The sequence below is a fragment of the Carcharodon carcharias genome, chromosome 23 (genome assembly GCF_017639515.1).
Source record: "Carcharodon carcharias isolate sCarCar2 chromosome 23, sCarCar2.pri, whole genome shotgun sequence".
NCBI lineage: Eukaryota > Metazoa > Chordata > Chondrichthyes > Lamniformes > Lamnidae > Carcharodon > Carcharodon carcharias.
The window spans coordinates 48359019-48383299 of record NC_054489.1 but is presented as its reverse complement, the minus strand read 5'-3'; the positions used below and the strand labels follow the sequence as shown (position 1 = coordinate 48383299).

The following is a 24281-nucleotide window of genomic DNA, read 5'->3' as shown; positions in this document are numbered from 1 at the left end:
ATGAAGACAGTATGCTCTCCAAGGTGAAATAGCCCATGAAAGCTGATTGTATCTGCATGCTATTGTGTTCCTTGTAGGAGTAAACCCAAGTCTCTCTGAAGATTAACATTTACAAGTTCCACACTTTTTAAAAAAAAAATCAGCTTTACTATTCTTTATACCAAAGTGAATAACCTTGTGCTTCCCCACATTAACCTCGATCTGCTTCCTTATTTTCCACTCACTTAATGGGCAGAATTTAATTCGGGCAACAGGGCGCTCGCCCACCAGCTGGAGAGCTGGTGAAAACCCCGCATTGCCTCCTTTGGGGAGTGACTGCCGTATTAAGTGCCAGCCAAGCACTTAAGTGGCCAGCGGCTCTTCATTGCTTGGCATCACTACCGGGTCAGCGGTGGTAGTTGCCAGCAATGTCACCCACCAGAGGCACAGGATCAACGAGGGACCTGGGCTACTGATGTGAGGATGGGAAAGAGTCGCTTGCTAAGAGGGGTCAGAAGAAAGCCCAATGCCTGGTCCCTCAATCAGGCATTTTGTGCCCTTGAATGAGGAAGCCTCCCCTGACCCACCCGGAAGACTGCAAGTAAACACAACATGGTTTGCTTTTTGGGCTTCCTGCATGCCCACCGTTGGTACAATATCAGCAATAGCAGGATGAGGCCCTTAAGTGGACATTAATTGCCCATTTAAGGGCCTCAGTTAGCCTCAAGGAGGGTAGGTTGTCGACAAGCCTTCCTGGCCTGGACTTAGTTGGGTTTGAGGTGGAAGATGACGGGGTCCACACCTGGCATCACCCTGCCCTTTAAAATGCCCACCCTGCATCCAAATCTGCCTCAGGCATTAATCCTGCCCTATCGGTCTATATCTCTTTGCAGCCTCTTTGTGTCCTCACAGCTTGCATCATTAGCAAACTTGGGTATATCACTCTGTCTCTTCATCCAAGTCACTAATATAAATTAAGGAGCTGAGGCCTCAGCACTGATCCTTGTAGCACTCCACTAGTCACCACTTGCCAACTTGAAAATGCCCTGATAAACCTTACTGTTAGCCAGTCTACGCCTGGGGGTTACCATTGACCAGCAACTGAACTGGACAGGCCATATAAATACTGTGGCTACGAGAGCAGGTCAGGGGCTAGGAATCGTGCGACAAGTAACTCACCTCCTGACTCCCCAAAGCCTGTCCACCACCTACAAGGCACAAGTCAGGAATGTGGTGGAATACTCTTGAGTTGTGTGTAAGAGTGCAGCTCCTACAACACTCAAGAAGCTTGACACCATCCAGGACAAAGCAGCCTGCTTGATTGGCACCCCATCCACAAACATTCACTCTACAACTTCCTACCTAACAGCACTGTTGGTGTACCTACACCACATAGACTGCAGCGGTTCTAGAAGGCAGCTCACCACCATCCTCTCAAGGGCAATTAGAGATGGCCAATAAATGCTGGCCTAGCCACATCCCATGAATGAATTTTAAAAATTGGAGCCCATCTAAGTGGAACATCTGCATCGTTCCTGAGTACTGGTGCCAGTTTTCTATGAATTGAAATCCTATCTTCCCATATCACACTTTCTGCCATGTGTTTAATTCCCTAATCCGCTTGATCCTAATGCCAATTGGCACTTGGCTGAAATAACAATCCAGAGATGATTGCCTTTTGAGGTTCTGCATTTTAATTTGAACCCTAACTCAAACTCTCCCAGCAGAACATCATTCCTAGTTGTACCAATGTTATTTCCCACGTTGATCATATCAGTGGATCCTTTCATTCCAAGTTTGTCTCCTGTCAAGAGGAGATGCCCTAAACCCTGGTCCCAGGCAGGCAACACAAGCTTCAGAACTCCTGGTCATGGCTGCAGAGTACAGTACCTATCCCCCTGACTAGACTGCCTCCTGTCCCTCCTACATTCCTTTTCGCTGCTCCCCCACCCTTCCCACCCCAACCCCCTTTGATTGACCATATTGCACTATGGTGCAGGCTGCCAGTTTGCTCACCTGCTCTACAGTCCTTGTTCTCTTCCCCATTGGCAGAAAGTACCTGATGCCTCTGGGACAAAGTCGGGGCTGAGCACCCTCCATCACTATGGATCCTTGTGCCTGCCTGACTTGCAGTCACACCCTCCTGTCCCTGACCATTGACCAACTCTGAAGATTTACTTATCCTAAGTGGTGTGACTGCCTCCTGAAGCAAAGCATCCAGGTAACTCTCCTCCTTCCTGATGCCCCCAATCTCTGCAGCTTGGGCTCCAACTCAGCAACTCTGAGCTCAAGCTGCAGATACTTACCTCAGTTTTGGTTGTCTGGTTCTGCAATGAAATCTACAAACTGCTAAATGTTGCAGTCATGGCACACCACCAGCCCTGTTGCTAACACTAACACTATTTATCTATTTTTTAGTTAATTAGTTGCTAATTTAGTAAAGTAATTGCCGTGGCTTGGAGACAAAAAAAAGCACTCACCAGCTACTGGAGATAAAACAAAGAATAAAAAGCAGCACCTCATTCACCCTCTGCACCAAGTTCTCACTAGCACAGAGTTCCCAACTTAGCACTCACTTCCTGAAGCACTGGTCCCCAGGTCACTCTGCTTCCCCACTGTAAATTTGAGAAAACATCATCAAACTTAGAATTTTTCCGACCTGTTATCTCAGTGCAATTTAACGTCTGTAGCAAACCAACACTTTAAACTGAAAAAATAACCCAAAACTCTTGAAGGTGAAAGATGAGTTCTGGTGATATTGGATAAATGTTCACATTTACAGATTCTGATTTTGTTTATGCTCAGATAAGTTTCTTTTATGCCAATTAATCCCTCCTTTCCTGAAGGTGCTGATTCTTGGTTCCAAACAGGTACACTAAGTGGCCATTCATGCTTGAGCCGAAGTATTGTGTTTTGGCTATTCAACTGTGGGGATGTCATAACATCATTCCTGTCTTGTTTTATCTGATCCCCACAACAATGCATTTTCCAAGATGGGATTGCCAGACAGTGATCTGAAGTGGGGATCCAAGAGCACAAGAGAATGATTGTGTCTCTCTTGCCATCCTGTCTGAGGTCAGCTTATTTGGCACAGACTTGTCAAACTCAGGGCAGTGTGTCACTTTCACACTGCCTTTACCAACAGCTGCACTGGGAAGCACATGAATTTCTGGTCCAGTATAGCTCTAGGGTCCTAACTCCAGAGTGTATCCATCACACATGCTGCCACTCAGTGAAATGCACTGAAGTATGTGGTGCAGTTTATTTGGGGACTAACACACACTCATTGCACATTGCTTAGGCAATAGTAATCCCCATAGCTCCCAGATGATTCCTAATGAGTGCATTGTTGAAGTGAGATTGCAAATGCAGAAGACTCTTTGGGTTAATTTCTCCGTTCATTACCACAATGTCAGTAAAACCATTGGTAGGTTACCTGCTTGTCCATTATTCAAGCCAAGGATAGTTCCTATAATCTCATCATGTTTCAGTAAAATTTGATCACATTGCATAAATTTTCCTTTTGGTATACATCCTCTTGAGTTTGAAATTAAAAAATATTGCCAAGAATTCTAACAATCTACATTGTTAATTATTCTTTGGTCAGGATTTAGTAGCAGTGCAGTAATGTTGTCAGATGTCTTTGATTCAAAGTTTGAAAACACTTTTTCTGCTACCATCTGTGCCTTATGCTGTAACTAAAGTCTGACTGAGTTTTTCTTCCATTACAGTTGTCTCAGCTTTCCATTGTATAATTTTTCTCAGTTCTGTTTTCTTTCTAAATCAGTAAAAGTCCCGGGGATGAAACGGGAGCAAAGAAGAAGAAAAAGAAACCGAAGCGGAAGAAGGAGAAAGGTGGAGGGAAGCTAGACTCGGACGATCAATCAAAGGTATGGTTTAGGGTAAAAAGTGTTCTGTAATTAAAAAAAAGTGTTCTGTACTGTCCAGAAACCTCAGTGCTACAGGCAACCACTTTCTTCACAGAATAAAGAGCAAGCTTAGCAATTTTAAAAAGGCATCTGCACACTTCCTCTAATTTGGCTCTTCTATACAATTAAAAGTCTTGCATATGACAGGCTGAATATTAAACACACAGCTTGGCAGGATAAATCCATCTGAGCAGAAAAATCAAGCACGTTATTCGGTCAATTATCGTAGTTAATCGTTGTTGTGATGAAGGATCCGAGAGGTCGTAACCTGTCTTTTCTCTTTAGTATTCTTTGCTTTTTGTTTCAACTTTGCAGAAAACATCTTGTTTAGTTTAACCATTCAGATTGGCTGAATATCAGCAGTGACCCGAAAGCTTGCAATTTCAGCCAATCACATTGCTAAATTAGTTTTCTTTGTGGTTTCTGCTACTACTGTTCTATCTGACCCTGCTGAATATGGAGCTGTCTGTATAATATTTTATAATTTTGATAAACACATAATTAAAATGAGCTTTTTTTTCTCATTTTCCTTTTTTAAACAAATGGCCTGCATTCGTAAGGTGTGAGAAGAATGATGTTGAAATTTGTTGATACCAAATTAGAGGAACAGTGCAGGTAACGGCATCTGCCACCTATTTGCCTACTTAGCTTAATGCAGTCTCTTTGCATTAAGCTTCTAAATGTAGGTCATTAATATAAATGTGAAACAACAATAGTCAGATCCCAGGTGTGAATCCTTTAGCTGCTTTACTTCATGAACCCTGGGTCCCCACACGTAGTGCACCCCTATCCCTCATCTTTTAACATGCGCCTATTCCTTTCTACTCTTTAACCTAGTTCCTGTTTATTCCCAAGATTCATCCTGAACCACTATAGTTTTAAGTTTAGCTAATTGCCTTGCAAATTATTAGAATATGAAGTTACCATTACCACAAACGGTTATCAAGGCAGGGACCACGGCATCATTTAATAGGGAATTAGAGAAGTTAATTGAAAAGGGACAGATGAAGCAAGGGCAGGGAAATTAAATTAGGTAGAGTTGAAGATCTGGCACTGACACAGTGAGCTGAATGGTCTCACTCTGTGCTGTAATTTCTGTGATTCTATAAAATTAGTCATTCTGTTTCTTCTAGCAGAGACCTGTCCTTCACAAAGCCCAAGCTCAATTCAGTTGCATTCCCCATGTTCTATCCACTTTTCTTTTAACCTGCACCTTGGCATGTGGAAAAGAGATGGATCAATAATGACAGCCAACACACATTTGTTTAATGACAAATCATATTTGACTAACTTGATTTGAGCTGTTGGATGAAATAATGAAGAGGATTGTTGAGGCCGATGTGATTGTGCATGTGAACTTTCAAAAGGTGTTTAATAAAGTGCCACATAATATACTTATTAGTAAAATCTAAGCCCAAGAGATCCAAGGAGTGTCTTCATGGATACAAAATCGGCTAAGGGATAGAAAGCGTGTAGTGAACGGTTGTTTTTCAGACTGCAGGGAAGTTAACAATGGTGTTCCCTGGAGGTTGGTATTCGGACCACTTTTTTTAAAATATAAATTAATGATCTGGACTTGGGTATATGGGGCATAATTTCAAAGTTTGTAGATGATGTGAAACTCAGAAATGTAAAACAGTGAGGAGAATAGCAACAGACTTCTTTACAACATCACCTGATAAAATGGGCAGACGCATGGCATAGGGTTGCATAGGATATATGGCACAGAAGTAGCCATAATAAAATAGAAGGTGCTGTAAAAATTCATGGGCCCTGGCAGCATCTGTGGAGAGAGAGTGTTAAAGTTTCGAGTCCAATATGACTTTTCTCAGAACTGTCTGGAAGAAGAGTCATATTGGACTCTAAATGTTAACTGTCTTTCTCTCTTCACAGATGCTGCCAGTCCTGCTGAATTTTTCCAGCACTTTTGTTTTTATTTCAGATTTCCAGCATCCACAGTATTTTGCTTTTATTTTAGACAGAAATAAAGCATTTAGCCCATGCTGGTGTTTATGCTTCACCCAGGCCTCCTCCCATCCTCCTTCATCTCATTTTTATCAGCATAACCCTCTATTCCCTCCTCCCTCGTACGCTTGTCTAGCTTCCTCTTAAATGCATCTATAACATTCGCTTCAACTGTTCTCTGTGGTAGTGAGTCCCACATTCTCACCATTCTTTGAGTAAAGAAGTTTCTTCTGAATTCCCTATTTGACTTCTTGATGACTATCCTATATTGATGGCCTCTAGTTATGCTGTACTCCACAAGAGGAAACACACTCTCTGTATCCATTCTTATAACCTCTCATCATTTTCAAGATCTCCATTAGGTCATACCTCGATCTTATTTTTTTCAAGAGAATAAAGACCCAGCCTTTCAATCCTTTCCTGATGTGTATGCCCAAGCATTTCTGGTATCAGCCTTGTAAATCTTCTCCGTATCTTCTCCAATACCTCCATCGTTTTTATAATATGGTGACCAGAACTGCATGCAGTACTGTAAGTGTGGTCCAACTAAGGTTAGATAATAGGTTTAACATAACTTCTTTACATTTCAATTCTATCCCTCTAGGAATCAAGCCTAGTGCTTGATTTGCCTTTTTCATGCCTTGCTAACCTGTGGTGCAACTTTTAGTGATTGATGTATTTGTACTCTGAGATCCCTTTGTTCTTCTACCCGACTTAGACTTTCACTTTCCAAGTAATAACTGTCCTCCCTATTCTTCTTTATTGAACTTCGTTTTTCCATTATTTGCCCATTTTACAAGTTTATCAACGTCCTCCTGTAATTTGCTGCAATCCTCCTCAGTATTCACTATTTCCCCCAAACTAGTATAATCCGCAAACTAAAAATTGTGTATTTGATTCCAAAATCCAAATTGTTAATGTAAATTGTGAACAGCAGTGGTCCCAGCATTGATGCGTGGAACATCATTTCCCGTCTCCTGTCACTCTAAATAGCAACCCTTTACTCCCACTCTCTGCTTTCTGTCTTGAAGTCAACTAGCAATCCATTCTACCACGTGTCCCCTGACTTTACATTCTCTAACTTAATTCATTAGTCTATTATGAGACACCTTTTTGAAAGCCTTTTAAAAATCCAAATAAATGGAATCTCTTGCATTACCATTGTCTATTCTCTCTGTTGCCTTCTCAAAAAATTCATTAAGCTTGATCAAGCAAGATTTTTCCTTTTGAAATCCATGTTGACTATTCATCATTATACTTCGCATTTCTAGACATTCATCTATTCTCTCCTTTAGTAAGGATTCCATTATTTTTACCATTGATATTAAGTTAACTGGCCTATAATTCCCTGGACATGCTCTGCTCCCCTTCTTAAATATAGGGATTACATTATCTGTCTGTCAGTCCTCTGACACTGCAGCTTTTTCTAATGAATTATTAAATATGTCTAGTGATGCTTCTGCTATCTATTCCTTAGATTGTTTTAAAATAAGTGGATGAAATCCATTCAGTCCAGGGGTTTTTTCCTTTGAATTTGATTAGTTTATTCAATGTATCCTTTTATCTTATTTCAAATTCACATATCTCATTGCTCATCTTGTCACTCAATGTCATGTCTACTTGTTCTATGTTCCTAGTAAACAACAAAGCAAAATAATTATTTAATATTTCTGCCATCTCTCTTTCATTACCAGTAATATTATCCAACTATCCGTTAATTGTCTTATTTCTAACCACCTTTTTTTTTTATTGATGTGCCTGTAAAATATTTTACTTTTTTTTTCTTTGTTCCTTGGTGATTTAATTTCACTGTCTCTCTTTGCCTTCCTAATTGTTTACAATAAAGATTCTTGTTATCCAGCATGCCCAGGAATGGGTGGTGCCAGTCAATCAAAAATGCCAGTTAATGGGGAGTTACGTTACTCCAGACATAAGACAAGGTGTGTTGTTGCAACTGTACAAGGCATCGGTGAGACCGCACCTGGAGTACTATGCACAGTTTTGGTCCCCTTACTTGAGGAAGGATGTAGTTGCGCTGGAGGCGGTTCAGAGGAGGTTCACTAGATTGATTCCAGAGATGCGGGGCTTGTCTTCTAAGGAGAGATTGAGCAGTTTAGGCCTATACATGCTAGAGTTTAGAAGGATGAGAGGAGATCTAATTGAGAGATATAAGATGCTAAAGGGGATAGGCAAAGTGGAGCGTATGTTTCTCCTTGTGGAGTATTCTAGAACGAGAGACTGTAGTTTTAGTCTAAGGGGTGGTAGATTTAAATCGGAGATGAGGAATTACTTTTCTCAAAGGGTCGTGAATCTATGGAATTCACTACCTCAGAGTGCAGTGGATGCCGGGACGCTGAATAAATTTAAGGAGGAGCTAGACAAATTTTTAATCAGTGACAGGTTGAAAGGGCTGGAAATTGGAGTTGAGGCCGAAATGAGATCAGCCATGATTGAAATGAATGGCGGAGCAGGCTAGAAAGGCTGAATTGCCTATTCCTGCTCCTCATTCTTATGTTATGTCCTTATGTTATGTTAAGGTGCTGCTCTGTCTTTGAGAGGATGAGGGAAAGCAGCTGGGCAGTCAAAGGCCCCAGCACAGCAGGGCATCAGAATAAAGCCAGCATAGCTGAAGACCAAGACCATGACCTTCAAACCGTTTTTTTGAAAAAAAAATCGAGCTATCCGTTTCAGACAGTTGCTCCGAGTGGTAACTGCTGCCTCTGATCTCCAGCAGCTTTGTGGGTTTCCACGCAGCTTTTTAAAGAAAATCAGAACAAAACTAATTACCACTACAACTGAAGACCAACCCCGACATTTAGGTTTCAGAAATGTGCCATTTGCATCTTAATTTTCAACCTTCAGACCAGCTTTTAATTGAACTGTCGGAAATTCTGGTTAATGGAGCATTCTGTTTGGTACAGTGCTGGATAGTACAAGCTTTACTGTCCTTTGACTTCTCTCCTAAACTCTCTATTCTCTCTTTTCATGTACTCCTCTGCTGTCTTACGTACTTAATGTCTCTTTCCAACCCTTAGTTGTTCCCTTATTTCTTTATTCATTTATGGAGTTCTACTAGTGTCCAGGTTGTTCTTTCCTTTTAGCGGAATATATTTTTCTTGCATTCCTTTAGCAGTGTTTTAAATATTCCCCATTCTTGTTCTGTAGCATTGTTTGGTAATATTGTTGCCCATTTTCCTAAGTTTTATTTTGAGCTGTTCAAAATCAACTTCACGCCAGGCTATTACCCTGCTTTTCTTCTTGCTTGTGTCTTTCTCCATCATCATCTTAATAGTAAGAATTAACATGATATACTTTGCCTAGATGTTCCAAATCTAGTGCAGAGAAGTGTGAAGTGTTGCATTTTGGTAGGAAGAATGAGGAAAGGCAATATAAACTAATTGGTACAATTTTAATGGGATTGCAAGAACCTGGTGATGTCTTTAAATCTTTAGGTATTTGTATATGTACAAGTTAAAAAAGCTGTTAAAAGCAATGGGATTATTGGCTGTAATATTATCCTATCTATCCATTAATGGTCTTATTCCGAATGCCACCTTTTTTATTGATGTGCCTGTAAAATATTTTACTTTTTTTTTTGTTCCTTGATGATTCACACCACCACAAGTTACTCTCCAAGTCACACACCATCCTGACTTGGAACTATGTCACTATTCCTTCACTGTCGCTGGGTCGAAATCCTGGAACCCCCTTCCTAACAGCACTGTGGGTGTACTTACACCAGGTGGACTGCAGCGGTTCAAGAAGGCAGCTCACCACCACCTTCTAAAGGCAAGGCTGGGCAACAAATGTTGGCCTTGTTAGCAATGCCCATATTCCAAGAAAGAATTTAAAAAACTGTGTGGAATGCAAAAGCAAGGATGTTATGCTTAACCTCTATAAAACATTGCTTAAGCCCCAGCTGGAGTAGTGTGGTGAATTCTGGGTGTCACTCTTTAGGAAGCATGTCAAGGCCTTGGGAGAGGGTAGGTAAAAGATTTACTCGAATGGTCCCAAGGATGAGGGACTTCAGTTACATGGAGAGGCTGAAGAAGCTGGGTTTGTTGTTGTTAGGGCAGAGGAGGTTGAGAGGAGATTTGATAGAGATGTTCAAGATCACAAAGGGATTTGATAGAGTAAAAATAAGAGTGGCAGCAGGTCAGTAAGCAGAGAACACAGATTAAAGGTAGTTAGCAAAAGAACCAGAAGTGACATGATCTACAAAAAAAATTATACAATGAGTTATGATCTGGAAGGCACCATCTGACAGTGGTGGAAGTAGGATGACTAACTTTCAAAAGGGAATTCAATAAATACTTGAAGGGGAACAATTTCTGGTGCTAATGGGAAAGAGCAGGAAGGTAGAAAATCAGTCATGATCATATTGATGGGAATCAGGCTCAAGGGGCCATATGGCCTACTCCTACTCTTATTCTTATGTTCTTTTGTTATGAGCAGGCACACTGAGCCAATTGCCCTTCTTTGGTGCTGAACCTAGTTGTAGCGAAAAGCTAGTGTTGTGCGTTTCCAATTCTGCTCTGTTCCTTTATTCCTCCTGCCATTTGCCTTTTTTTCACAACAGAATCTGAACAAGAGCAACAACTTGCATTTAAATAGCACTTTTTAATGTAGAAGAATGTACCAAAAGTGCTTTATTGAGGCATAACTTTTTTTTTAAAATGAATAGGGAAACAAAGGAGACATTAGGATTGAAGATCAAAGGATTGGTCAAAGGTAGGTTTTAAGGATGGCCTTAAGAAGGGGAGCTGAATGTTTGTTTAGGAAGAGATTTCTAGAGCATGGAATTTGACAGTGGCTGGAGTACGTAGAATGGAAAGTGTGGGGGTGGTTGTAGAGCTGCAGCAGGTTTCACGGATAGGGAGAGACAAATCTTTGAAGGAATTTAAATGTGTGTTCTCAACAGCTGACATCATAGTTCACTTCCCTGTATTCTTTCAATTATGTGCCCACTTCTCAGGGTCCAGTGGTTTAAATTTTAAAAGTCATCTTCCCATCTCTCCTGATCACTGTATCCTGGCAATTCTTTGTGGATTGTAGCCTACATTGTGTGCTCAAATCCTGGAGCAGGGCTTGAATATACAGCCTGCGTCCTCAGAAGCAAAAATGCCACTAACTGAAGCAAGCCAAAATGCTATTGTGTGTTTTGACTTTTCCAATGAGGAGCGAACAGTATAGCATCCTGATTTATTCATTTGGAATATGAGATACTTAAATATGGCATCATTTGGACAGTACATAATTTGAACACTCCTTTTTCTGACTTGTTCACAGTTTCTTGATTTTTAAAAAAAAAATCTTGTGTCTCCACATACTCTCTGCTAGAAGAGCTACTATTTGTCGCCACACTTGTGTGTCGATTTTTCCATCCTAAATTCTTGTATCTACCTTTATAATTAATGCTGCCTCAGTAAACTTGACAGACAGACTACACCCTCCCACCAGTGGTGGCACTGCAGAGGCAAAAACAGAAAATGTTGGAAATACTCAGAAGTGCGGGAGTGGGAGTGGGTGCGAGCGGGCGGGCTTCCAGTCGGCACCTCCAGTTGGGGGCACGCTGCCATTTTATGTAGGCGGGCCAATTAAGGCCCACCCAGCGTGATGTCCACCTGGAAGCACTGTGCACTCCCTGTGTGGGTGGTGGGGGAGGGGGGGGGGGAGGATTCCCTCAGCCGGGAGTGTGCTCTTTCACGCATGCGTGCAAATGAGTGCACAAATCTCCCTGAGGCAAAGTGCTGCCTCAGGGTGATCGGCTCCGATTTAAAACTTTGAATAAAGATTAGAAAAAAATTTCCCTGCCATGTCCTCTTACATGACAGTCACATAAGTTGGGACATGTCCATAACTTTTATTGTAAAATATTCTGCATTTTTTTTAAATCACTCATGATACCTCATCCCACTTGTGGATGAGGTTTCATGTTTTATTGCAAGCCCGCCTGGGCTCCTGAGCTGCCCGGCCGGCTTGTGGTTGGATGGGCAGGTCCATTAATGAGTTCCATTGGTTTTTTAATGGCCTTAATAGGCCGTTGATGGGTCGGCGGGCACGCATCCGCATTGGCTGTGCCCCTGCTGAACTGACAATCTAAATAACGCATGGGACACATGCCTGACGTCACCCTGCGTCATTTAAAGCATAGGCGAGCGGGCCCCACCCCCGCTTGCCGACTGGAAGATGCTGGCCAGTAAGTCTGGCAGGATCTGTGCCGAGAGAAATGGGGTTAACGCTCCAGGTCGATGACCTTTCATCAGAACTAAACAAAACTGAAATGTTAACTCGGTTTCTTTCTGCCAGACCTGCTGAGTACAGCATTTTCTGTCCTTACTCCAGATGCTGGAAGTCTGAAATATTTTGCTTTTATATTAATGTGGCACTGCAGCACGTCCTACACTCCAACCAACTCTACTTTCCATTTCCCAGACTGCTCTCGCCTGTTCTATTTAGATATAAATGATGTCAAATTATAATATATATAAACAAGGACAGAATGTATTGGTTTAATGCAGGTACTGAATAACACCTGTGTGCCCTTTTCTGATTACTATCCTCAACTTCACCTGAATACTAGAACTGGTTTTGACTCTCCCATGTGCAAAGTAACAGGAGATTGACTAAATGTTAATTATAGATTCATTTTTAATTATAAATATTTAAGCAAGCAGCTGAGGGTGACATGTTGCATAGAGCCTCCCTGTATACAGTATATCATGAGTTTCCGCTTTCATTTCCTTCATGGTGCTCTTTCCCTGATTTTCTTTTCTCTCACTGCACCCAAGTCAGCTCCATTGAAACAAAACCTGAAGTTTCATTCACCCCAATGTGAAACCAAGTGAAACCACACATCTACCCACAGGCACGTTGTCCCCAGAAAGTGGGATGGGGTGTTGGGGAGAAGAATTATGGCCCCACACTGAAGTATTGCAGTTGAAGATTATATAAAGAAATATTTTCTTGTGTGCATTCTAATCTCAAATAAATCTTTGCACGGAAGCTCACGGGCAACAGTCTAAGAGCTATTTTTTTTTTACTGTATGGTTTAACTGTAACCTTGTATTACATTTCTAAAAAGGAGCGGTTTTAGTTATTTTATACTGAACCCTCTTATCAAGAGGTTTTCATTGTTATCATTATATTCATACTAGAGAGTTTGAAATGTAAGTCTTTGAATCACTTGATAGAAATGTTAACAATTGTTTCTTTGACCTTTTGGAAGTTGTCGTTTTTCTATATTTTTATCAGTTTTTAAACTTGCACCTGTCATCTGGGCTGGAGCTGCTGGTAGCAGAATGCCAGACTCGCATTTTGAAAAGGTTATTTATTGTCTTGTCTGGCTGTTAATGTTGAGTGCACTTCCTTTCCCTGGAAAACTCCTCCAGCAATACTTGATGGTGGATCAGGGAAGAGCATGTTTAAGAGTTGCTCATTCTATCTCCTAGTTGAAACCTTCTATAAACTGCTTTTATATTAGGGGCTGAAAGCTTCCAATAAATCAGTGGCACCAAGGAGACCTGTCTGCCGACAAACCATTTTGACTTGTGTGTAGGTGCAGTGATGATGCCCCCATAGTGCACAGCAAGTATGTCTAGGGTATATGCACAATAGCTGGATCTCTGGAGTCATTTGCACATTCCACCAGTTCTCCCAGCAGTACCACTCTGAGCAAAAAATAATGGCTAAAATGTTTAGAGGATTGTCCTTTAAGTTTGTGATTTTGTTACACATATTAAGGACCCTTCACCCCACATTTGGATTTCAGGTACCTGAGATATTTATATATCTAAAATCAAATACAGTTCCATTGTATTGTACAGATGTGTTTTAACCCACCCCATTAGCAAAGTTCTGACTGATACCACTGACTTGACTAGTTCCAGCTTGTTGCAGGATGTTATACAAGTAATAAGTACCTGGTCAGGTAATCATCTAACCAGCCCTAAAACTCAAATCTCCAGTTCTTTTTTTTCATGAAAGTCATCCAACTTATTCTTTAAATATCCCCCATAGTTCATGCCATATGTTCACCATGCTGCATCAAGTAGCTAAGTTCAAATTGTGCCCTCCCCATCCCCATTTTTGAAACTTGAGCTCATGTCCTCTGCAGTTTGTTACAGCCTTGAATATAATGCGTTTATCATTATTTACAACTATGTGGGAGAGCATAGTCTGCATATCATGAGAATGAGGGGAGTATCATTACCAGTAGACTTGGTCTTTACCCTGTCACTTTTAAATATGGATAATATTTTTAGCTGCTGTTTAAACACCCAGTTACAGATCTGAAAGTTTGACACACAGTGATAGCTGTATGAGTACTGGACAAAGTCTTCTATTGTCAAATACAGTTCCATTAAATTTTAACCTACCCCATTAACAAAGTTCTGACTGATGACTTGTGATACCACTGACTTGACCAGTCCCAGCTTTGTTGCAGGATGCCGTGGGGTGCATCAAGCAAATTGTTAGCATTTTGAAAATGGCTATTTGGAGGAGCACGCTGCAGATTATACAGCATTCTGGCAACCAATCATACAATCAGTAATCATTTCCACTGTGGTTTAGGTTTGAGTTCTGGTGTTGACCTGCCATCAAATTTATGGAAAGGCTGGATCTGGAGTGCCACAGTTTGAGAGCACTCTCCCCAATGTCATTGGATGCTTTGCAGAATGGTTACAAGATTGAGATGTTCAGATTTCTTTTGTGCTAAATGCCTTTCAGGTTAACTCATTACCTGCAGAGAAGCTGCAGGAGATCCAGAAGGCCATCGAGCTATTCTCTGTTGCCCAGGGTCCAGCAAAGAGCATGGAGGAGGCCACCAAACGTAGTTACCAGTTCTGGGACACCCAGCCAGTGCCAAAGCTTGGTACGTATCTGCAGCATAGAAAGCTTTTTGAGGGTGTATTGAGTATGTTCAGGTTGGATGTAACATGGCCAGCATATTTGCAGTATCCCTTGAAGGAATGGAGCAATGTTGTTGGATATGCTGAAACATGTTAGTGTTGGTGAAACCCTTCCTTTGATAGAAATGTATTCTGCTTGCCCCTTTACCCCATTCTCCAAATATATGTTAATACATATGCTCACCCTGCAATAGCTTCAGCTCTTGGAAAATTGTGCTGTCCACATCCCAACTCTCAGAAAATCCCATTCACCCATCAGCCTTGTGCTCACTGACTTACATTCTCCCAGTTCAGCAGTGCCTTAATTTTTAAAAAAATATTCATCCTTTTGAATGCCTCCATGGCCTTACCCCTCCTTAACTCAATGATCTCCTCCAGCCCTATAACCTCTTGAGATTTCTGCTCCTCCAATCCTGGCACCGTGCACATGCCAAATTATAATCATTCCACCTTGGTGCCTTCAGTTGCCAAGACCCTAAGTTCTGGAAATGCTTTTCTAAACTTGCCTGCCTTTCTACATCTCTTGCTCCTGCTTTAAGAAGTGTGTACCATGCACAAGATGTACTGCAGGAATTCACCAAGGCTCCTTAGACAGTGCCTTCCAAACTCATGGCCACTACTATCTAGAAGGACAAGGACAGCAGATAGATGGGAATATCACCACCTGGAAGTTCCCCTCCAAGCCACTCACCACCCTCACTTGGAAATATATCCTCACTTGTGCCTTAAAAGCTACCTCTTTGCTCTAGCTTTTGGTCACCTGACCTAATATGTGGCCTGGTGTGACATTTTGTCTGGCAACACTCCTGTGAAGCACCTTGAGATATTCCATTACTTTAAAGGCTTTCTGCACATGCAAATTGTTAGCTAAAATCAAATTGTAAAGTGGCCAGCACAAAGGACTCCTTATAAATGAGCATACTGTGCATGTCACTACCAATGAACCCTTACTGTCTCTCTTAGTTTTTTTATTCATTCACGGCATGTGGGCTTCGCTGGCTGGGCCAGCATTTATTGCCCATCCCTAGCTGCCCTTGAGAAGGTGGTGGTAAGCTGCTGCCTTAAACTGCAACAGTCTATGTGGTGTAGGTACACCCACAGTGCTGTTAGCAAGGGAGTTGCAGGATTTTGACCCAGTGACAGTGAAGGAACGGCGATATATTTCCAAGTGAGGGTGGTGCGTGCCTTGGCGGGGAACTTCCAGGTGGTAATATTCCCATCTATCTGCTGTCCTTGTCCTTCTAGATAGTAGTGGCCATGGGTTTGGAAGGCACTGTCTAAGGAGCCTTGGTGAATTCCTGCAGTACATCTTGTACATGGTACACACTGCTGTTACTGTGCGTCGGTGGTGGAGGGAGTGCGTGTTTGTGGATGTGACACCAATCAAGCGGTCTGTTTTGTCCTAGATGGTGTCAAGCTTCTTGTGTTGTGGGAGCTGCACTCATCCAGGCAAGTGGGTGTATTCCCTCACATTCCTGACTTGTGCCTTGTAGATGGTGGACAGGCTTTGGGGAGTCAGGCGGTGAGTTATTCGCTGCTGGATTCCCAGCCTCTGACTTGTTCTTGTAACCACAGTATTTATATGGCAAGTCCAGTTCAGTTTCTGGTCAATGGTAACTCCCAGGATGTTGATAGTGGGGATTCAGTGATGGTAATGCCATTGAACATCAAGGGGCGATTGCTAGAATCTCTCTTGTTGGAGATGGTCATTGCCTGACGCTTGTGTGGCTTGAATGTTACTTGATGACCATGCTGTCCAGGATCCCTTTTGGAAACTCCAGTGTTGAAGATCCTGCATTTATAAGTGATCTTCTCTTCTTTTCTGTATTCTTGTTAAACTTGGTAGAGGTTTATTGTTCCCTCCAGAACTGGCACAGTAGGACTCAGTGAGGAATGAAATCAGGTAGCACAGGTAATAGGGAAATCTGCAACTTTTTCTCTGGAAAGATGGTGGATGCTGCATTAATAGAAGTTTTCAAAACTGTGGCTGTTTTTTTATTCTTTCACAGATGTGGGTGTCACTGGCTAGGCCAGTATGTGTTGCCCATCTGGAATTGCCCTTGAGAAGGTGCTGGTGAGCTGCCACCTTGAACTGCTGCAGAGTTGCTTGCAGAGCAACTTCCCTTCAGCTTCAATATTACCAGTAGAAGAGGAATATCAAGTTCTTGGAGGGTTATGGCGCATGAGAGAGAGTTTGGCTAAAAGGAGAATTCTAGGTTGAAGAGCTGGTGGAAGGTTTGAGCAGCTGTGCTCTGATACTGATGTGATAGGGCATTAAGTGCCTTTGCTTCATTTTTGAGTGGACATCCAAAATATCTTGTCCATGATTTCTGAATCCTAACAAGTTCTGCTGACTTCTAATATCTTGGTCCTGTATCCTGTCGGATAGTTGGCATTTGCTCGTGGCTGTCAGTATCTGTGGGCAGATCATTGCATCTGTATGGTCAGACAATACCTCTTTCGCCATTACCTGCAGCCTTTCTCCAGGAGTGTCCCGTCCTGACATCAAAGTGCCTTGTTTAGAGAGAGATTCGAGAAATGGAGTTCACCTTTTTTTCCAAGTCCATCATATAGTGACTGTGGCAGTGTGGCTATATTCCTTATCTTGCTATAACATTCCTTGTGACGGTGCTCCTACCTGACCACTTTACCCTTTGCTTTGGTCTTCAGGTCTAGACCCATCAACCTCTCCCTGATCTCATTAATATACCCTCAACCAGTGGAGCTGCTATGCCCTCTGAGACCGGCGAAGAGTAACATGCTGATTTTTCTGTAGCCTGTGCCGATGGCTCTGTACCTCAGCTGTTGTCTGGAACAGTAATGTGGGATGTATGCTTTAAAAAAAACAGTGTGCTTACACTTGCTTGGAGTGAGATATAGTTTAGATGATTCACCGGAAAATGAACTGAACCTTCTTACTGTTTTACAGGTGAAGTAGTGACAGTCCATGGCCCTATTGAGCCAGACAAGGATAATATTCGACAAGAGCCCTATAGTTTACCACAGGGATTTCTTTGGGATGCCCTGGACCTTGGGAATGCTGAAGTGGTGAGTCATTGCTGGATGACTGTTGTGGTGTTTCATGTCAAATTTGCTCCAAAAAGTTTATATTTTAGTGCCCTTGATGGCCAAAATATACAAACTGAATGGATTATGTGTTTTATTAAAAGTACTAGAAGTTCATTGCACTGTGTCAGACCCAGTCTTTTTGCCCCTGGGACTGGCATGAAATCCATCTCTGCTAGATGGGATGAAGTCTTCTCCACTGCCAGTTCTAAGAATTACACAGAGTTTGTGTAGTCTAGACCAGGTTCCTAAGGGCCATAGTCCCACAATATAATGCACTTAATTCAGCACCAACTGGCACTAGATTTCCAATCCCACTCAGACCACAGAGTGTTGGTGTAAGAAATGGTAAACATGCTGCTGTTGGAGAGAGGATATTGCTCTAGGATTGAGACTGAAGCATTTGCATTAGCAGAGGAGAGAGAGAGATTATACTCTACATCTAATGTGTGTTGTAGCTGATCTGGGAGTATTTGATGCTACTGCTAGTGGATAACATGGAAAGGATTCCATTCGTCAGTTTTAACATCAAATCTTCCCCATGCTAAGATAAGTGATGGTGGAAGGGGAGGTACAAGGGCAGGGCAGCCCAATAAAATGGTAGGCGGTATGCTTTCATGCTACATGACAGAGTAATGGGACATTGCTGTGATTACCCTGTGCAGTGTGTTCTGATGACTACCTTGATTATCCTGGACAGGAGTTCTGATTTTTGATAAAGCCCAAGGGAACAATGAGGCTTCTAGTTACTGGGAACACAGGAAGCCACAGAGGAGTTGAGCACAATGAACAAGGCCAGTGATTTGTGGCTACCACAGAAAATGGCCAGAATTATGAACACTTCTCCCATCAAAGCAGAAGTGTGAAGCACAGACACTCACTGACCTGCTGAGTGTTGTCAGTGTTTTCTGTTTTTCAGATTTCCAGCATTTGCAGCATTTTGCTTTTTATCAAAGTTGGCCCATGCAGCCGCTGTAAACAAGTGGATCTGCAGCATCGATTAATACCCCACCAGCTGTTGCCTTGTGGAGGATATAGAAGTTACTGGGAATATGTTTCATGGCTCCAGTTTAAATGGAAGGCGTGTTGGTTTGCAATGGAGTGTGCTAAATGAAGTTCAAACAAAAGCTTTGTCACATCAACCGCATGTGAGCCAAAGTTGCAAATAGTGTCTCACGAGAACATTCTATGTATGTACAATACGTTGATTTATTCCTAGAATGCTTTTTCATTCTGAGCAGCTGAAGACGCAGTTAACAAAGAAATTAAAAATTTGAGTGTTGGGATCAGCTGTAACACACTGACGTACTGTGTCATGCTAGAATGTTACACCAAGGCTGATAATCCAGTTGATCTTAAGACTTTGACGTGAAGCTGGGTTGTATTATGCAGGAGGTGGTGTTTAGGACCATCTGCAGTGTACCAAGATCTGTTCAGATAGGACTCCTGCTCTATTGAGCTGACACACAGTTTGACCTAACCAACTTATATGCATACACTCAGCTCTACTTGTCCAAATTAAACAACGTAAGTGGCCATTGTAAGCAGTGGACTTACTCTTCAATGGTGTGAATATGGTTTGGGTTCAAGTGTTTGAGTTAAGGTCATTCACTGACCATGTCTGATACAAATACACACACACAGCAGACTTTATTATAATTCCTGTTTCTCTGCCTACATGAAGGCTAATGTTCTATTGCAGTACTTCCCAAACTATTTCCTGTTGTGACTCCATTTTAATGCTTGAAAATTGGTGTGACCCCCACAGTGAAAGTGAGTTGGTAGTGGTGGGGAGAGTGTTGTTGGTGGGTCCAGAACGTGGACAGTTCTGTCCCTTAGGTGAGATTTGCTAAAACAATTGTACATTGGGCAGAAAAGGCCACAGCCCACAATTTGAAGTTTCTACATACATCAGTTTGACTGGCCTGGCCTTGGGATCTCCTGCCCTAAGGAAAGCTGTGATGAAAGGTTCATGCACCAGTACTCGAAGTTGAGATTTCAGTCCCTTGTGGGCGTATAATTTCCCCAAAGTTCTCTGACAGGAGACCAACAGTCCCCCTGGAAAATAACAAGAATGGGTAATTAGTGTCATTTGTGTATTGTGTTTGATACAGGGAGGAATTCTGACAATTGTACTAAAATTCTCCTTCAATGTCCTACATCATTTTAGGTGAGACAGGGAAGATGTTTCAAACAGGAATGTAGGAAAGTGTGAAAGATTTGAAGAACTATGGTCCATAAATTTAGTCTATGCTCTATTACTCCTGTGGTTGCATCAATGGAGAGGCAGTGGCATAATGGTATTGTCACTTGATTAGTGATCCAGAGACTTGCTCTGGGGACCTAGGTTTGAATCCCACCCTGGCAGATGGTGGAATTTGAATACAATAAATATCTGGAATTAAAAGCCTAATTAAAAGTTCCTTTAGGGAACGAAATCATACCAGGTCTGGCCCACATATAACTCCAGATCCACAGTAATGTGGTTGACTCCTAGCCACTCAGATGTGTCCAATAAGAAAGGAAACCAAACAGACCGCCTGGCACGATCACCTAAATAACGGCAAAATCAGTGCTGTCACCACATCAGAGTCCTGCTTACATCTGGGAGCTTGCGCCAAAATTGAGAAAGCAGGCCCACAGACTAGTCATGATATAGTCATACTCACGGAATCATACCTTATAGATAATGTCCCAGACACCATCATCACCATCCCAGCAGGACAGACCCAGCAGAGGTGGTGGACGAAGTTTCACGGCATCAGATCAAACATGGGCAAAGAAACCTCCTGCTGATTACCATATACTGTCCCTGCCGCCCCGCCTCAGCTGATGAATCAGTGGCTCCATGTTGAGCACCACTGAGGATGGCAAGAGCACAGAATATACTCTGGGTGGTGGACTTCAAAGTCTATCACCAAGAGTGGCTCGGTAGCACCACTACAGACTAGCTAGCCGATTACTAAAGGACATAGCTGCTAGACTGGGTCTGCAGTAGGTGGTGAGGGAAGCAACAAGAGGTAAATACATACTTGACATCTTCATCACCAATTTGCCTGCCACAGATGCATCTGTCCATGTTAGTATCGGTAAGAGTGACCATCACACAGTTCTTGTGCCAACACCAAGTCCCGTCTTCACATTGAGGATACCCTGCATTGTGTTGTGTGGCACTATCGCCATGCTAACTGGGATGGATTTTGAACAGATCTAGCAACTCAACACTGGGGAACCATGAGGTGCTGTGGGCCATCATCAGCAGGAGCAAAATTGTACTCAACCATAATCTGTAACCTCAAGGATCGGCATATCCCCCACTCTACCATTACCACCAAGCTAGGGGATAACCCTGGTTCAATGAAGAGTGCAGGAGGGCATGCCAGGAGCAGCACCAGGCATACCTAAAAATGAGGTGTTATCCTGGTGAAGCTAAAACACAGGATGACTTGCGTACCAAACAACGAGCGATTGACAGCTAAGCAATTCCACAACCAACGGATCATATCTAAGCTCTGAAGTCCTGCCACACCCAGCGTGAAGGGTGTTGGATAATTAAACAACTCACTGGAGGAGGAGGCTCTACAAATATCCCCATTGTCAATGATGGGGGAGCCCAGCACATCAGTGCAAAAGATAAGGCTGAAGCATTTGGAACAATCTTCAGCCAGAAATGTCAAGTGGATGATCCATCTTAGCCGCCTCCTGACAGCACAGATGCCAGTCTTCAGCCAATAGATTCATTCCACGCGATGTCAAGAAATGGCTGAAGGCCCTGAATACCGCAAAGACGATGGGCCCTGATTATATTCTAGGAATAGTACTGAAGACCTGTGCTCCAGAACTTGCTATGCCCTTAGCCAATCTGGTCCAGTACAGCTACAACACTGGCATCTACCAGCAATGTGGAAAATTGCCCAGATATGTCCTGTACACAGAGCAGGACAAGTCCAACCTGGCCAATTACCATCCCATCAGTCTACTTTCGATTATCAGTAAAGTGATGTAAGGGGTCATCAACAGTGCTATCAAGCAGCACTTGCTTAACAACAGCCTACTCATTGACATTCGGTTCGGGTTCTGCCAGGGTACTGAGCTCCTGACCTCATTACAGCCTTGGTTCCAATATGGACAAAAGAGCTGAACACCCGAGGTGAGGTGAGAGTGACTGCGCTTGACATCAAGGCCACGTTTGACCGTGTGGCATCAAGGAGTCCTAGCAAAACTGGAGTAATGGGAATCGGGGAAAACTCTCCACTGGTTTGAGTCATACCTAGCCCAAATGAAGATAGTTGTGGTTGTTGGAGGTCAGTTATCTCAGCTCCAGGACATCACTGCAGGAGTTCCTCGGGGTAGTGTCCTAGGCCCAACCATCTTCAGCTGCTTCATGAATGACCTTCCATCATAAGGTCAGAAGTGGGGATGTGCACTGATGATTGCACAATGTTCAGCACCATTCGCAGCTCCTCAGATATTGAAGCACTCCATGTCCAACTGCAGCAAGACCTAGACAGTATCCAGGCTTGGGCTGGCAAGTGGCAAGTAACATTCATGCCACACAAGTGCCAGACAATAACCATCTCCAACAGCAAAGAATCTAACCATTGCCCCTTGACATTTAATGGCATTACCATCGCTGAATCCCCCACTATCAACATCCTGGGTGTTACCATTGACCAGAAACTGAACTGGACTAGCCATATAAGTACTGTGGCTACAACAGCAGGTCAGAGGCTAGGAATCCTGCAGCGAGTAACTCACCAGCTGACTCCCCAAATCCTGTCCACCATCTACTAGGTGCAAGTCAGGAATGTGATGGAGTACTCTCCACTTGATGAGTGCAGCTCCGATGACACTCAAGAAGCTTGACACCATCCAGGACAAAGCAGCCCACTTCATTGGCACTCCATCCACATTCATTCACTCCCTCCACCACCGATGCACAGTGGCAGCAGTGTGTACTGTCTACAAGATGCACTGCAGGAGCTCACCAAGGCTCCTTAGACAGCACTTTCCAAACCCATGACTACTACCATCTAGAAATACAAGGGCAGCAGACACATGGGAACGCTATCTGGAAGCTCCCCTCCAAGTCACTCACCATCCTGACTTGGAAATATAGCGCCGGTCCTTCACTGTCACTGGATCAAAATCCTGGAACACCCTTCGTAACAGCACTATGGGTGTACCTACACCACATGGACTGCAGTGGTTCAAGAAGGCAGCTCACCTTCTCAAGGGCAATTAAGGATGCAAGTAATGCTGGCCCAGCCAGTATGCCGACATCCCACGAATGAATAAATAAAAAGAGACAGCTGCAAACCCACCATAAATCACCTGCAGTGTACATTCTGTCCATTTATGCTGTTTCTCTGAATCAATTTTAAATATTATTATTAGTAATAACCGGAAACTACAAATAATCATTCAATCAATGGTCTGTGATTCTACTATCAAAATATCATCTGATTTCCCATGTTTCATTCATACTGTGCAGAGTAGTTGTTGTCTTTCTGTGGCCAAAGTTAATAGTTTGAGAGAAGGGCATGTTTGCCTGTTGCAGAATCTGTTGACTTGCACATGTCTCAAAGGCAGGGACATGGGCACAAATTTATGATTCATGACATTTAAAAAAGCAAAAGTTTACAGAAAATTAATCTCTGATACCTGCCATTTTGCAGGGTCTGTTGGAGGCAGTGATTGTCTCAGAGCTCATTTCATTAGGCAACACCCTCCTAACGCCCAAGGCAGGAAAAAAAATAGTATGCGCGCATGTCAAGAGGGCTCTAAGCTGAAACCAGGACTGTCCACTCTGAGTCTCGACTCCTTAGCAGCCACTGATGCCTCTGAGCTCCTGACCCCAATTGTTCATCCCATGATCCAACTGAGGGCCGCAACCCACAGTTTGCTGAACACAGTAAGACAAGGATTCCCAGTATTTATATGTAACATGCACTGCATGTGAGTCGATACCGCTAATAAAACTGTTGAACTTGGTTTAAGTTCTGATATTTGGGGCTCCACCTTGATGTATGTTGAAGTGCTCTGCAACTACCCTGAGGTGAGTCTAACCTGTTTGTGCTTGAACACCCAGTTGAAGGAACTGTACACCCTGCTGAATGAGAACTATGTGGAGGATGATGACAACATGTTTAGATTTGATTACTCACCTGAGTTTTTACTATGGTAAGTAGAGTTACTAGTTGCATGGTTGGATTTATAAACTTTCTTTCAACTATGAGAAAAGGTGCCTCAGTTCCAGCTCTAATCCCATGCTGTACCTGACCTAGACATGTTAGCATTCTTGGATCAAGTAACTTCCCAGTTAGCATTCTCAAGTCAGGTAACATCATGATTAGGTGCAAGGTACGGCTGTCTGCACGTCCACAATATGCTTTAACACAACCTGAGAAAAGAATTGTTGAACTATAAT

At 42.7% G+C, this 24281-nt stretch overlaps 1 protein-coding gene across 1 annotated transcript in view; it reads left to right on the top strand.

Moving 5' to 3' along the window:
- nmt1a (N-myristoyltransferase 1a) overlaps positions 1-24281 on the top strand; it is an 82303-nt gene that overhangs the window by 27555 nt on the left and 30467 nt on the right. Inside the window, exons 2-5 of the mRNA XM_041173373.1 lie at positions 3767-3869; positions 14604-14748; positions 17715-17833; positions 23943-24034. Coding sequence (XP_041029307.1) covers positions 3767-3869; positions 14604-14748; positions 17715-17833; positions 23943-24034 — 459 coding nt within the window. The remainder of the gene's footprint in view (positions 1-3766; positions 3870-14603; positions 14749-17714; positions 17834-23942; positions 24035-24281) is intronic.